The sequence below is a fragment of the Balaenoptera borealis genome (genome assembly GCF_965194805.1).
Source record: "Balaenoptera borealis genome assembly, chromosome: 16".
Taxonomy (NCBI): domain Eukaryota; kingdom Metazoa; phylum Chordata; class Mammalia; order Artiodactyla; family Balaenopteridae; genus Balaenoptera; species Balaenoptera borealis.
This window is the reverse complement of record NC_138872.1, coordinates 26616402-26630197: the sequence shown is the minus strand read 5'-3', so window position 1 is coordinate 26630197 and position 13796 is coordinate 26616402. Positions and strand designations below refer to the sequence as shown.

Here is a 13796-nt window from a genome sequence, read left to right as displayed (position 1 = left end):
CCATGATCCTCATCTTACTGTCAAAGAGGATGGGTGATTTAGGGAGTAAAGGACATGACACTTCTCCACCACATGGGCTCAAGTCCCTGCTCTGCCTCTTACCAGCTGTGTGGCCTCAGGCATGTTACTTAACCTCTCTGAGCCTCAACTTCCTCATCAGCAAGAAGAGGATCATGGGACTTCCCTGGTGGCGCAGTGGTTAAGAATCCACCTGCCAATGCAGGGGACAGGGGTTCGAGCCCTGATCCGGGAAGATCCCACATGCCGCGGAGCAACTAAGCCCGTGCACCACAACTACTGAGTCTGTGCTCTAGAGCCCGCAAGCCACAACTACTGAAGCCCGTGCGCCTAGAGCCCATGCTCCGCAATAAGAGAAGCCACCTCAGTGAGAAGCCTGCGCACCACAACAAAGAGTAGCCCCCCTCTCGCCGTAACTAGAGAAAGCCCGTGCACAGCAACGAAGACCCAACCCAGCCAAAAATAAATTAATTAATTAATTAATTAAAAAAAAAAAAAGATGAGGATCATAATGGTAGCCATGTTTGGACAAGCACATGGAGGCATGTGCATGTGTTTAGCAGAGCGCCTGGCATTTCGCAAGCACTCAACAAATACTAGCTGTGTCATGACTGTCATTGTTTCTGCTCAGCAGCAGGCACTGACTGAGAATGTATCTCAAATGATCACCACAACAACCCTAAAAGGTAGTCGATATCACTATCCCCATTTTACAGATGTGGAAATGGAGGCTCAGAGAGGTTGAGATGCGTCCAAGTTGCACAGCTGGTTGGTAAGACAGGATTTGAACCCAGGGTTCTCTACCCTGGGGAGCACACCCACTCTTAGTCCCATAATAGGCAGCCTGGACTTGGGGAAGCCCACGGCCCCTCTCGCCCTCATTCCCTGACAGCCAACTGCTGACTGGACCAGCAAGACTTCTGGTCTCTCCTTCCCACCTGCTTTGGCTCAGCACCTTCCCTCTGCCCTCTGGCTTCCATCAAAGCCTTCTCTCATCCAGATCTGGGAGTGGGGGGGTTGTTAATCCTCGGGGCAGACCCAGCTGACCAGCCCTCCTCCTAGAAGTCCTCCCCTCCAGTTCCCTGCATATTCCTTTCTGCCTCTGTCCTCTCCCTCTTCTGTACCTCTCTGCTCCAGCATCCACTGGCCCTGCCCCAGACCCCAATTCCTAGCTCTACTTGCCACTGGCCACATCACAGGGGCAAGTACAGAAAAGCTCCTGCTTCCTGTGCTGAGCACTTGACATGGAGTCTCTCTTCACCTCCCCACAGCAACCCTGTGAGATGGGGAATACTACTGGGCCAATTTTACAGAGGAGGAAACTGAGGTTCAGAGAGCAACTTGTTTCAAGGTCATCCAGCTAGTGAGTCACAGCTCAATGCAAACCTGGGGCCAGTCTGAGCTCCAAAGCCCAACTCAGCCGCACGGCTTGAATGGCCTTGTCACAGATTCGTGGGTTATTGATTGGCTCAAAATCATAATCCTAATTATAGCTCCCTTTTATTGAGGGCTTTATTATGGCCACGCCTTGTACAGATGCTTCTAGATTATAAAATATAGTATACAGTATAGTGTATATACATACTATAGAACACAGTATAGAAGGAGGATATAGTGAGCCACAGCTATTATCACCCCATTTTACTGATGAGGAAACTGAGGCTCAGAGAGGGGAAGTGACCTGCCCAAGACTGCACAGCAGTAAATGGCAGAGCCTGGACCCAGCCCAGCCCCTACCTCCACACTCCGTACTCCTCTGCTGACCTATAGGGGCCTTACATTCAACACAAAATCCTTTGCCCCTTGCTCTGCTCCTGTCCCAGCCCCCAGATCTCCCAGAGAGACCCCATTGCCCAGGGAGTTTCCTAGCCTGAACTCTCTGAGCTGCCTCCCCTCCCCTCTCCCTCTTGGTTCGGGCTTGAAGCACACTTGGGAGGTTAACAGCTGTCTGGTTTGGGGATCTTCACACTGGGGTGGGGGGAATCCTCTGAGGAACCCTGAGATGGAGCGACAGCCCCTACTTGGTGGCCTGTCTGTCAGGCTTGGTGTTATGTCATCTTCCCAACTACCCCCCAGGGTGTGGGTCATCACCCGCTTATATACAAGTGGTCAGGGGATCAGAGCAGGCAAGCCATTTGCCCAGAACCAGGAGCTGGTGGCAGAGCTGGGATCCAAATGCAGGTCTGTTGTTGGCTATGTTACCCTCTGGCCTTCCCTATGGCTGCTCTACCCAGTAGAGAGCTCCTGTTGCCTGGGCGGACCCCTCTCCACATCCTCATGAAAATGACAATCCCACTACTTGAGCATCACATGATTTCCTCCTTCAGTTTTTCCCAACAACCCTATAGGGGAGGGACAATCATCAGGCCCATTTTAAAGATGAAGAAACTGAAGTACCAAGTGGTGACTTAGCTGGGTGCCCAGCAGAGGCTGTGCCTTGGTTCACTGACCTGTAGAATGGGGTCATGATGGCCTCCCAGGGCAGTTGAGGATGTGTGCGATTGTGGAAGCCAGGGGCTCTTGGAGACACGCACTCAGGATGCTCTCAGACAAGGCCTGAGGCCGAGTGTGTTTTTCTCGACCTGCCAGCATCCAGTCAGGGCCTGGCCTGCCAAAGGAAGGGCCCCATGTCTCCTTGAACATTTCCTCAGCCTGGGGATGCCGAGAAAGCGATGAGTCATCCACCAAGCACAGGCCTCCCAGGAGCCTGCATCAGGTCCCAGCCGGGGCGGGGAGGGTTCCAAGCTGGGAAGGGGGCCCCACGAACATGATGACTCCTGAGCTGGCCCCACTGAGACCTGAGTCACCAGGTCTCCTCCATGGCCTCTCACTGCCACATGCTACCAGCCTTGGGGACAGCTCTTGGGTTCCGCCCACTGGACCCTGCCCCTGGGCCATCACCCCAGATGTGTGTGTCTGCCTGCGTTCCTGGTTTCCTAAACGCCTCTCTTTCCACCCAAGGATACTGGGTCAACTGTGACTATCAACCATCAAGCTTCCCTTGCCCCCCTCTCCCCTCCCCATGTCATCCAGCCCCGGACACTCAACCTCTTGTCCTACGAAGGAACCAGCCCCTCCTCTTCGCCCCAGGCCGGCCTTCTCTCTCCGCGCCTATTTCCCGGCCTCCTGTTTTTCCTTCTCTGTAACACATCTCCCTCTTGCCACATCTCGCATTCCGAGACTCCTTCTAAAACATGAATCTAACCTTCTCTCCCCTCTACTTAAAAACCCTCCTGCGAACTCCCAGCTCTCCTTGATTCTGACGCACCAGCTCCTCTGAGTGGCTTTCCAGATCCTTCTCTTCCATTTGGCCCCAAGTGATTTCACCAGCTCATCCCCCTCAGGATCCCCAAGTGGTTCTCAAGCTGATCTGACCATTCACCCACCCCCCACCGCATCTGAAATGCTCTGTAGAACCCGCTTCTCCAGGAAGGTGGCCCCGGTCACCATCATACACAGCCTACACTGACCCCCCAAAACCTGTCCCACCCCTAGCCCTTGCTCACATTCCCACCCCCTGGAGTGAGCTTCCCCGTGTTCTGTTCTTGCTGAACAATTTGTTTTGGCGCTCAAGGTCCAGCTCAAATGTCGCCTCCCTGAGGACTCCTTGGACGCCCTCAGGCAGGAGGATGGGTCTGGGCCTTGGGGCTCCTGAGGCCCTCTGAGTGCAGAAGGCATGGGCGACTCTCAGACTCCTGCTCTAAGGCATTTGCTGCCCCCACAGTGGGGAGTCCCTTAGGAGCAGGGGCTATTCTGGGCCCTAGGGATAGAGCAGTGGACCAAGCAGGCTGGTCTACCCTGGCAGAGATCATAGCCTTGTGGGGAGAAAGATACTAAATATATAAACTAGTAAAATACATACACAATGTCAGAGGGTGGTAAGGACTATAGAGAAAATTAAGTAGAAAGAGAGAGGGTCCAATGAACCTAAGGTGGTCCTGGCTGGGTGATCAGGGAGGGCTTCTCTGAGGAGGTGACATGTGAGCAAAGATCTGAAAGAGGAGGGGAGCAGCCATGTAGAGATCTGGGGGGAAGAGTGTTCCAGACTGGGGAAACAGTCAGTGCAAGGGCCCTGGGGCAGGATCGTGTTTGGTAGTTTTTAGAATAGCAAGGAGGCCAGTGTGGCTGACACTGAATGAGCAAGGGGAGGGTGGAGGGTGGTGAGGGCAGCAGGCAGCTGGGCCAGATCATGCAGGGTCTGTAGGCTTCAGGAAAGACTCTGGCTCTTGCTTTGAGTGAGACGGGAATCTTAGAGGGTTCTGAGCAGGGGAGGGAGAGAATCTGATTTGCTTTTTGCTTTTGCTGATTTGCTGGTTGTGTGAGCCACAGGGGATTACAGGGGGGCAGCGTGGACACAGGGAGCCCAGTGGGGAGGCTGACGCATCTCCAGGCTTGGACGAGGCTGGAGGCAGTGGAGGTGGTGAGAAGGTAAAATTTGAGTTGTAGTTTGAAGGTAGAACCAACAGAATTTGCAAATGGTTGGATGGGGAGGGAGGGGTGGTAAGAGAAAAGAGTCCAAAATGATGCCCAGGTGTGGCCTGAGCCAGGGAAGGATGGAGCCGCTGTGATGCGGAGGGTGGTGAAAGGAGCAAACAAGCGAGTGAGTAAGCGAATGAATGAATGAATGAATGATCCCCGGCTTTGGAACCAGATGGGCTCACCCTCAGCCCTGGTGCTCTGTGGGACCTGGAGCTCCCTCCTTCGCATTTGGCCTTAGTCCCTCCATCTGAGGCTGAGGAACCCGGAGTACCAGGGTGGCCGAGAGGACTGGACGCTGCGGGAGTCGCTGACCTTGTGGGGAGAGGACAAGTGCTCTCTCTCTCCGCCCCCTGCAGCCTGCCCAGGCCAGGCTGGGCCTGGAGCTGCAGTTGAGGTGAGAGGGTGAAGGTGTGGGCGACGGGGAGGGGTGGCATCTGTCTCCCACCAGGCTGGGTCCAGACAGGTAAGAGGGCTACCTCGAGCTCTGGGAAGTTTTGTAGGGTGTCCTCAGATGAGGGGCCACTGTGAGCCTGGGGTGGGGAGGTGGGGAGAGCCAGGGCACCTGTGGGCCCCTACCTCCGTGCCCCGGGGCTGAGAGGGTCAAAGAGCCACGGAACCCAGGCCCTGCCACTTGCTCACTGTGGTGCTCGGGGAGGTTCCCTGGCCTCTCTGATGCCAAGTTCTCATCTACCTCACAGAATCCGGGGGAGATGAAATGAAATGGAGTGTCTGGCACATGGCAGGGGCTTGAGAACATGAGAGATATGCTCAGACCCCTGCCCCAGGGCGGGCAGTCATTACACCAGCTTCACTGTGTTCTCTGGAAGAGCCCAGAGCCCGGAGCTCAGGCTCCCGGCCAGGGACTGGGGCAGGGGTGTGTGGGGGGCGTCAGGTGGTGAGAAGCCTCTGGGCAGCTCACCCTTCTACCTTCCCACCTGGCGAGTGCCTCCAGGCCTGGGTAAAGCCCCCACTCTCACCTCTCCAGCACCCCTCCTTGAGTTCTGGGATTGGGCAACCCCAGCGCCAGGAAGGGATTCAAAGGCAGGAGGCGCCACAGGAGGCTTCGCTGTGCAATGACTAGGGAAACTGAGGCTCAGAGCAGGGCAGGAGCCAGCCAGGGCAGAGAGGGACCCTGAGTCTTCAAGTCCCCAGCCCTGGCGGCTCATGCCTCACCTATGGCCCTCACCAAGACTTCGCTGGTGTTCTGTGTAATTCAGTACAACATTAACCAGGCCCCCAGTGGCACTGGAGACACAGAAATAACCCAGACACAATCTCTAGGGAACTAATAGTTGCTTCCCACCAACTACATGCCAGGGATTTGGCTGGGGGCTTTATTTCCATTATCCCACTTAATATCCATGACATTTCATTTCCATCCCCATAATCCAGATGAGGAAACTGAGGCTCAGTGAGATCACATAGCAACTAACATTTTGTAAGACTTGCTCCATTCTTAAGGCTCTATATGCATTAATGCATTCATCTTTATACCAGTCTTAGGAGGAAGATAGTTTTCTCATCTGTGAAATGGAGCTGATAATCCTAAGGCCAAACGGGTGGAAGGGCAGAGCTGGGATTTGTATCCAGGACCCTGTGGCTTGACACCCCAAGCCCTTCACCTTTTCTCTATGTCAGGGTGGGCCAGGGGCAGAAAGTGGACTCAGAAGTCCTTGTTCTAACAAGCCACCCGCCTTGGTGGGCCCTCTCCCAGCTGCCTTTGGCTCCTTCTCCTGTTTTGGGGCCTAGGGCCCAGGCTTGGCTTTGACAGAGGTTGGCAGAGTGACCTCCTGAAATGATAACAGAGCCTCTTCCAGTTTGCCAAGCCTCTTGGAAGTGGGGCTTTGGAGCCCATTTTCCAGATGAGTAAACTGAGACTTGGAGAGGTCAAGCAAGCTATTTGCCCGAGGTCACATGGCAAGGAAGTGGGTGCGTTAGGATCGGTCCTGGCCCCCTCGCTTCAAGTTCAGAAGCCTCTCTCCCACCCTGCCCCCCCATGGGGCTTAGCTTTGGGCTTGGTAAGTGCCACCATGGCAAAGGTCACAAGTTTTACCTGCTGCCCTTGTGGAGCAGAGAGTAGGGGGGAAGGAGGAGGAAGGCTGCTGGAAACAAGGAGGTGCTTTGGCCACAATCATGGGGACAGGGACATGGCACCACCTCTTGTGTCCACTCCCTCCCTCACACTATGCTTCAGCAGCTGCTGAGACCCCAGGAGCAGCAAGGGGCCAGACCAGCAGCTCCGGCTGACTTGGTTATAATGAAGGACACCCCGTCAGCTCCTCACTGCCAAAGGACAGGATGTTTTTCAATAGGATCCTGAACATGTGGCATGCACACGCAGTCACACTCGTGGTCTGCCAATGCCCACACCCCAGGTGCTTGCACATCTGCCAACACAGCCACTCACAACCACACACAATCACAAGCATGCAGTCCCCCTCCACCTGTACACACACACACACACACACACACACACACACACACACACACTGCCCCGGGCACACAAGCATCCCCAGCCTGCACATGGACAGGCACAGGCGCACTCAGGCCCACACAGCCACACTCCTGCATGCACACCCACATGCACACACATGCTCTAGCCCAGGAGTGCACGTGCATGTGCATGGTACTCAATCAGTCCCACAACCTCTAAGCTAAGAGCTGGCTTGGAGAAGCCCAGGTTTGCCTGAGGCTGGGTTGGACCGTTGACCTTTGTCCCTGGGCAGCCCCAGCCACAGGCCCCCACCCCCCATCCTCCCAGCAGGGTTTTTAGGGTCCCAACTGGGCCTCCTGACTCCCAGACGCTCAGGGATGGGAAGGCAGCCTGTAGCGAAGGAGAGAATGTTCATGCCAGGCCTCGCCCAAGGACGAGCGGGGCATGCTGCCCCCACCACCAGCAGAAAGTGACCCAGGATCCGGAGGAGTGGCCCCGGGAAGGCAGAGCCTGATCCACCAGCAATCACCCAGGCTCCGAACTGCAGCGCCCCGCCCCCCCTGCGAGACTCCAAGACCACATTCACCCAAATCACTGAGGCTTAATTAACAAATTAGCCCACTTCTGCCATTCATGAGAAATCCAAACAGGGCCCATGTCATTGCCAACCTTCTCCCTGAAAGCCCCCAGGACCCAGGACAAGATAGGCCTCCTCCCTTCTCCTCACTCCATACCCACCCTTGCACGCCCCAGGCAAGTCCCAGACACCATATACTGAGCCAGTCCTGCCTCAAGCACCAGCCTGTGATTACAGACATCTTGACTAGAGGATTCTTCTACACTAATTCAGATTAGGGTGTAATGGACTGAAAGCTTGTCACAAAAAGCCCTATGAAGCAGATCAGGCTGTAAGACATCCAGAGAGGGTCAGAGTAGAGGAGTGTACAGACGGCACCCAAGCTCAGCGTGCCCTGTCAGCGGTGAGGCCTTAGGGAAGTTCTAAACCTCCCTAAGCCTCAGTTTACTCATCTGAAGGATGGCAGTGACAGCAGCAGTGACCTCTGGGCCACTGTGAGAACCTGACGCACAGGGACAGGCACACGGTAGGTGACTCAGAAAGGGTCACTATGGTGACAATTTAGAGAAAAGTAGGAAATACTGAGGTATTCAACCGAAGGTCACAGCATATATTATGTTGTGCTAAGTCAGAGGCCATTTCCTGCCCAGACCAGCGGCCGCAGGTGCCAAAGGTTTACACAAAAGCTCTGGGGAGAAAGGCTGAAGACTGTGAAAATGCTCTCCACTAAATGAACACTGTCTGCAAACTGGGAAAAGACCACCATTAGTCAATTTGGCCAGTGGAACACCTGGGGTCTGGCTCGCAAAAGCCCGGTGCTGAGAGTGGAGTTTGGCAATCTGGCGTTTCCCCCTCGGGGGACGGGGCTCTAATGGGGGGATTCCTGGCATGTGATGGGCCCACAGAGAAGCCTCAGTGGAGCGCAGAGATCTTCGTTCCAGGCCTAGCTCCCCACCAGCGGAAACTTCCTCTCTCAGGGCCTCAGTTTTCCCATCCGGAAGATGGTAGAGTTGGGCTGAGAACATCTATCTCCAAGGACCCTGAGGGCTCCCTGGTCCTGGGAGTTGACAGATGGCCCGGGGCCCCACCCCAGACATAACCTGTGGCCCTTGCAGGCGCCGGGACAGCCTTGTTCCGAGAGACCAGAGGAAAAGGAAAGGGGTTGGTTCACTTTTGGGCTGAGGCTGGAATGGAATCGGAGGGTCTCGCTAGCAAAGGGTTTGCTTCCCACCCGGCCCCCGCCTCCGGGCTTGGCAGCCACAGAGGTCGGAACAGGCCAAACGCAAGAAATAATAAATCCTAACCAGGCTTTGCCCAGTCAGGAGGCCCGGCTGGCTCTTGTCACAGAAAGATCTTGTCCCCAGGAGCGCCCCGTGCTGCCCGGTGGAGGACTCCGCCCTCCTCCCCTCAGCCCTCCGCCTCCACATCTATTTCCTGTGACAACCTGCAAACCGAAGACCAACTTGCCTCTCCCCCCCATGCCCTGGCTTCTGCTCGACCCCCGCCCCGCCCCACCCCGCCCCCCAAGCGGGCCCCAGCTGCAGGAGGCCCCGCAGAGTGTAATTCCCCGCGCCCTGCTCTCCGCCCTGGGCCCGTCCGGACAGATTAAGCCTTTGTCACACACACCCAGAAAAGCTCAGGGCCAGATGGGACGGGACAAGTGGTGTCAGATCATCGACCCTCCACGGCCGGGACTCGGAAGGGCCCCAACCGCAGCACCACATATGGCTGTGGGAAGAGGAAAGGGGGCCCACGCAGGGGGCAGCCAGAGAGCAACATGGAAGGGAGATGACATACCATGGCCACCCTGGGGACCTGAGCCCACGCAGGGGCGCAGGGGGCCCTTGTTCTGCGGCTGCATGACACAACTCCCATACCCCCTCTTGGCCGAAATTGCTCTGCCTGCCCGCCTGCCCTCGCTTGGAGCCTCCATGGGCTTCTTGATCAGATCCTGAGCTATGCCCACCCCCACCCCCAGCAGCTGGGTGCCCAGGGAGCAGGCTCTGAGTCCAACCCACTCCAATGCCCCAGTGCCCCCACAAGGCCTGTGGATGCCAAACAAATGTCTCAGACAAAGGTTTGTGGCCCAATGACCTTCACAAAAACCCACCCAGGACAAAACTATAGGATATCTCCCAACTGCCACCAGAGGCAATGATAACTTTCCTCTGTGTGTGTGTGTAAAAGCCAGTGAAGGTAGGGAATGTCCTTTGCACCTTTCAAAGAAGGTCCCATTCAGCTCCTCCCAGGAAGAGTCCATGGCTGCCCCAGAATTCCCAGCAGGATTTGTTCCTCTTCGATCAGTGAAAGGACAACGGAAATGTAAAAATAATAACTGAGCCCCAGGAAGGCGCTTGGAGCTGGGGGTGGCAGGACTAAGGGCATCTCCTGCCGCTGGCTCCGGTTGACTGGGCGAGTGCAGGTAACTAACGGGCTCCCTGGGGACCAGCAGGCCAGCCAGGTGGGCGTGGGTAGCTTGAGGGGCGGGCTGTCGCAGGAGGGCACGTCTGTTGTGTTTGCCGTCCCCCTGGCAGCCTGGGCAGGGAGGCCTGGGTTCCCTTTCTCTGCCTCCCAGGCAGGTGGTCCCTTGGGAGGGCTTATTATTGGTCTGGGAGCTAGGGTGGAGTCTTTCAAGGCCCCTGTTGCCAGGCAAAGCGGGTCGGCGTGGGCCTCATGGAGGATCCGAAGGCTGGCAGGACCTGGGGCCCAGGCCTAGCACCCAATTTCTGCATGTGGCCTGGGTGGGTGTGTGTGCACTTGCTCCGCCTTGACAGCTCTGTGGCTAAAGGGGTAGGGGGACTGACGGCCCCATGATGCCCACTCCCTAGGGGAGAGGTGGACCAGCTCAGAGAACCGGTGAGCTAGCTGCCCTGTCTGAGGGTCACCTGCCCTCCCAACTCCAGGAGTGGGTGGAGTGGGGGCTCCTGCCTCAGGCAAGAAGGAGGTTGAGCCAAGACTCCCAGCTCCCTGGGGAGGGATAACCAGAATGGGATGGGGGTGAGGGGCACTAACTGACCTGGGAAGCCTGGATGGCTGAGGGCAATGACCCAGGGTAGGGGGTGTGGACCCAGCCAACCATCTGGTGGGTCACTGACCTCGAAAAACCACACTTAGGCTGGGGGCACTAGCCCAAGATGGAGGAGAACCGAGACGGGTTAGCAACTGGCAGAGTGGGGAGGGCTGACCTAGGCTGGGGAGAAGCAATGACCCCTACTCCCCGTGTGGGAGAGTGGGCACCAATTTGGGCTCGGGGAGGGGTCCCTGACTTGATCGGGGGAGGGGGGACAATGACCCAGACTCCCCGCGTTTGGCGGAGAGCACTGATTTAGGCTGGAAGGTCCCCGACTCGCTCAGGGTGGGACACTACCCCAGCCTTCCCCCGGGGAATCCGGCCCCAGCGCGCCCCTCGGCCCGGCCCCCTGCTCTGTGTCCGGCCGGAGGCGGCAGCGGCGCAGATGGGCCGCTGGCGGCCGCAGCGGCAGCGGCGCGGTTATCAGCGCTCCTCGCAGATGGGCCGCCCGCCCTCTGCGCTCACGGCTCCCCACTCCCCGCGGCCTGCAGCCCCGTCCCCTGGGCGAGGGGGGAGGCGCCTCCGGATCCGCTCCCCGGCTCCCGCCTCCCTCCCTCGCGGCCCCCTCACCCCGCGGGCCGGGCCCGGGCGGCTGCCGGAGGGGGAGGGGGAGGGGACAAGTGCACTTTTCGTAACGACCGAATCAATTGTGTGTGAAGAGCCCGCTCCGGCCGGGGACTGGGCTGAGCGCGGGGCGGGCGGGCCGGACGGGGGAGGAGCACGGAGCGGGGAGCGGGGGAGCGAGGGAGGGAGGGAGGCCGGCGCGGGGCGGCCCCGCTCGCTCGCTCGGGCCGGGCGAGGCCGGGGAGGGAGCGAGGGGGGCAGGGAGGGAGGCTGGCCTGGCCCGGCCGGGCCAGGGGCTGAACGCACTAATGGAGGGTCTCCGCGACGGAAAGTTCAAAGCTCAGCAGCACCCCGGGAGCAGCCGCCCCCCCAGCCCCCACCCGCTGCAGAACAATGAGGTCCCGGCGGGGGAGCCTCGGGGCCCACGCCGCACGCCCTCTCCAGGGCGCCCCGGGCCGGAGGGGACGCCCCCGCCCGGCCGCCCGCCTCCTCCCTGTCGGCGGCTGCGGTTCCCCGTCCCCTCCCCCACGCCACCCCGCCCGGACCGGGCCGGCCCCGGGGACGGGGGAGGGGAGGGGATGGATAGGTCAGGCCGCCCCCGTCCCAGGGAGGGGGGAGCGAGGGGCCCGGGGGGCGGAGGGGGCGGAGGGGGCGCCCCACCCACCCGCGGGAGGCTGCTCCTGCGCCAGGCTGCGGCTCGGGCTGCCCCTCCCCGGGCCAGCCCCGGGTGGGGTCGGGTAGACAGTGCCCGGGCGGGCCCCCTCCCCTGGCGCTGGGAAGCCGAGCTGACTCCCCGTCCCGTGGCTGCCCCTGCCCCCCCGCCCTCGCGGCACCACCCTCCACACACACACACACACACACACGCACGCACACACACACACACACACAGACACACACACACACACCACACCGCCCAGCCGGCCCGGGGGCGGGAGCGCGAGGCGCCCGGGACAGGCAGCCCCGGGGCGGGCGGGGGGAGGCTCGGGCTTCTGAGCAGCCGCCTGCTGGCGGGGGGAGGGGACGGGAGAACGGAACATGCTGGGGTGAGCAGCCCGGGACAGCCCGCCCGGCACGGCCCGGGCAGCAGCGCAGAGGGGGGCAGGGACGCCCCGAACCCGGAGCGCTGCCCGGGCTGGCTGGGGCTGGCGGGTGAGCAGGGACGCGTGCGCCTCGGGCGGGCCAGACCCAGGGACAACCTCAGGGACACACGTTCGGACACACATCCACACCCCCACCCCGCCCCCGCCCGCCCCGAGCCCCGCGGCGGGACCGGCCCGCGGCCGCCGCGCGCGCACTCACCGAGCCCGTCTTGACCGGCACATACACCACTTGGCCCATCTTGGGTTCCCGGCCGCTGCCCAGGCGGAAGCCCTTGGAGCGCACCCAGAACTGGAACTTGCCTTTCTCGCCGGCTGCCGGGCCGCTGCCCGCGCCGGTCCCGCCGCCGCCCTGCAGGACCTCGGCGATCCGCTGGTATTTGCTGCGTGTCACCGTCTTGGTTTTGGCCGAGTCGCCGTAGGTGCGCAGGCACCAGTCCCGGAACTGGCGGCCCAGCTCCGAGTCCCCGGGGCTGCGCTCGCGCTCCCAGCCCCCGCGCAGCAGCAGCGTCGGTTTCGGCATCCTCCCGGCGCGCCCGGCGCCCTCGGGGGCGGGCCGGCCGCCGGGCCGCCCGGTGCCGGGACTGGGCTGGGCTGGGCCGAGCCGGGGTGCGCCGCGGCCCGGGCTGTCCCGCGGTGTAGCTCCGGCGCGGCTGCTTGATGGGCACGGGCGGCGGCCGGACGCGCGGGGCTGCGGCGCGCTCTGTCCTGCTCGGGCGGCGGCGGCGGCGGCGTTGGCGGCGGCGGCTCCGGCTCGCCTCCTGCTCCGCCTCCTCCTCCCCCCCGGCCGGGATGCAGGAGCGATGGAGGCAGCTCCGGGCCCGGAGGTGCAGAGGGGGCGGGCCGCCCCGCGGGCGGCCGGGGGAGGCGGGAGGCGGGGAGCGGCCCCGGGCGCGGAGAGCGAGACCGAGCCTGGGCGCGGGCGGCGGCGGCGGTGGCTGTCAGCTCGCGCGGCTCATCCTGGTCCTGCTCAGGCTCCCACTGCCGCTGCTCTTCCTCCTCCTCCTCCTCCTCCCGCGCCCGCCTCCACCACGCCGCGGGATCCCACCTGTTAGAGCGTCGCAGGCTTCGCCGCCGCCCCCCTTCCCGCGCCCGCCCGCGGGGCCCAGCCCCCGCCCTGGCCCGGCCCCTGGGGGCGCGGGGGCCGCCGCGCCCGCAGCCGCCGGTAGGGCAAGAGCCGCAGGCGCGCAGTGCCCAGCCCAGGAACCGAGTTCCCTCTGGCCGGGCCTGGCCCCGAGCCTCGCAGGCCGCTCTCAGCCCGGACCCGGCGGCCTCGCAGGGAGTAGGGCGCAGACCCCGCCCGGCCACAGGCGTCCCTGCCTCCCCGGGCGGCCCCGCCCGATTTTAGCCTGGCGCTGGTGGTACAGGGCAGGGCCCCTTCCCTTCCTCTCGGCGACTGGCCTGACCTCTCCGTTGCGAGCCCGGCGCCAGAGGAGCAGTGTTCCCCCCTGGGGAACCCCAAACCGCCGCCCTTCGGAGGCCCCCAAACTTCCTCCCCTCTCGCCTCACCTGAATTCCCCGAAGTTTGGCCGGTCTTGGTTCTGCTAATGCCACTGC

The 13796-nt window shown here is 61.0% G+C and overlaps 1 protein-coding gene across 3 annotated transcripts in view; it reads right to left on the bottom strand.

Moving 5' to 3' along the window:
• NOL4L (nucleolar protein 4 like) overlaps nt 1-13228 on the bottom strand; it is a 133519-nt gene extending 120291 nt beyond the window's left edge. For 2 of the 3 annotated variants that reach the window (XR_014235361.1, XM_082358835.1), the window contains exon 1: nt 12442-13126. Coding sequence is in view for 2 of the 3 variants with exons in the window: in XM_082358835.1 (XP_082214961.1) it covers nt 12442-12762 (321 nt within the window). In the remaining variant the exon portion in view is untranslated. Of the gene's footprint in view, nt 1-12441 lie in introns of all 3 variants that reach the window. The other variant, XM_082358839.1, reaches the window with a different exon arrangement.
• Nucleotides 13229-13796: the final 568 nt, after the last annotated feature.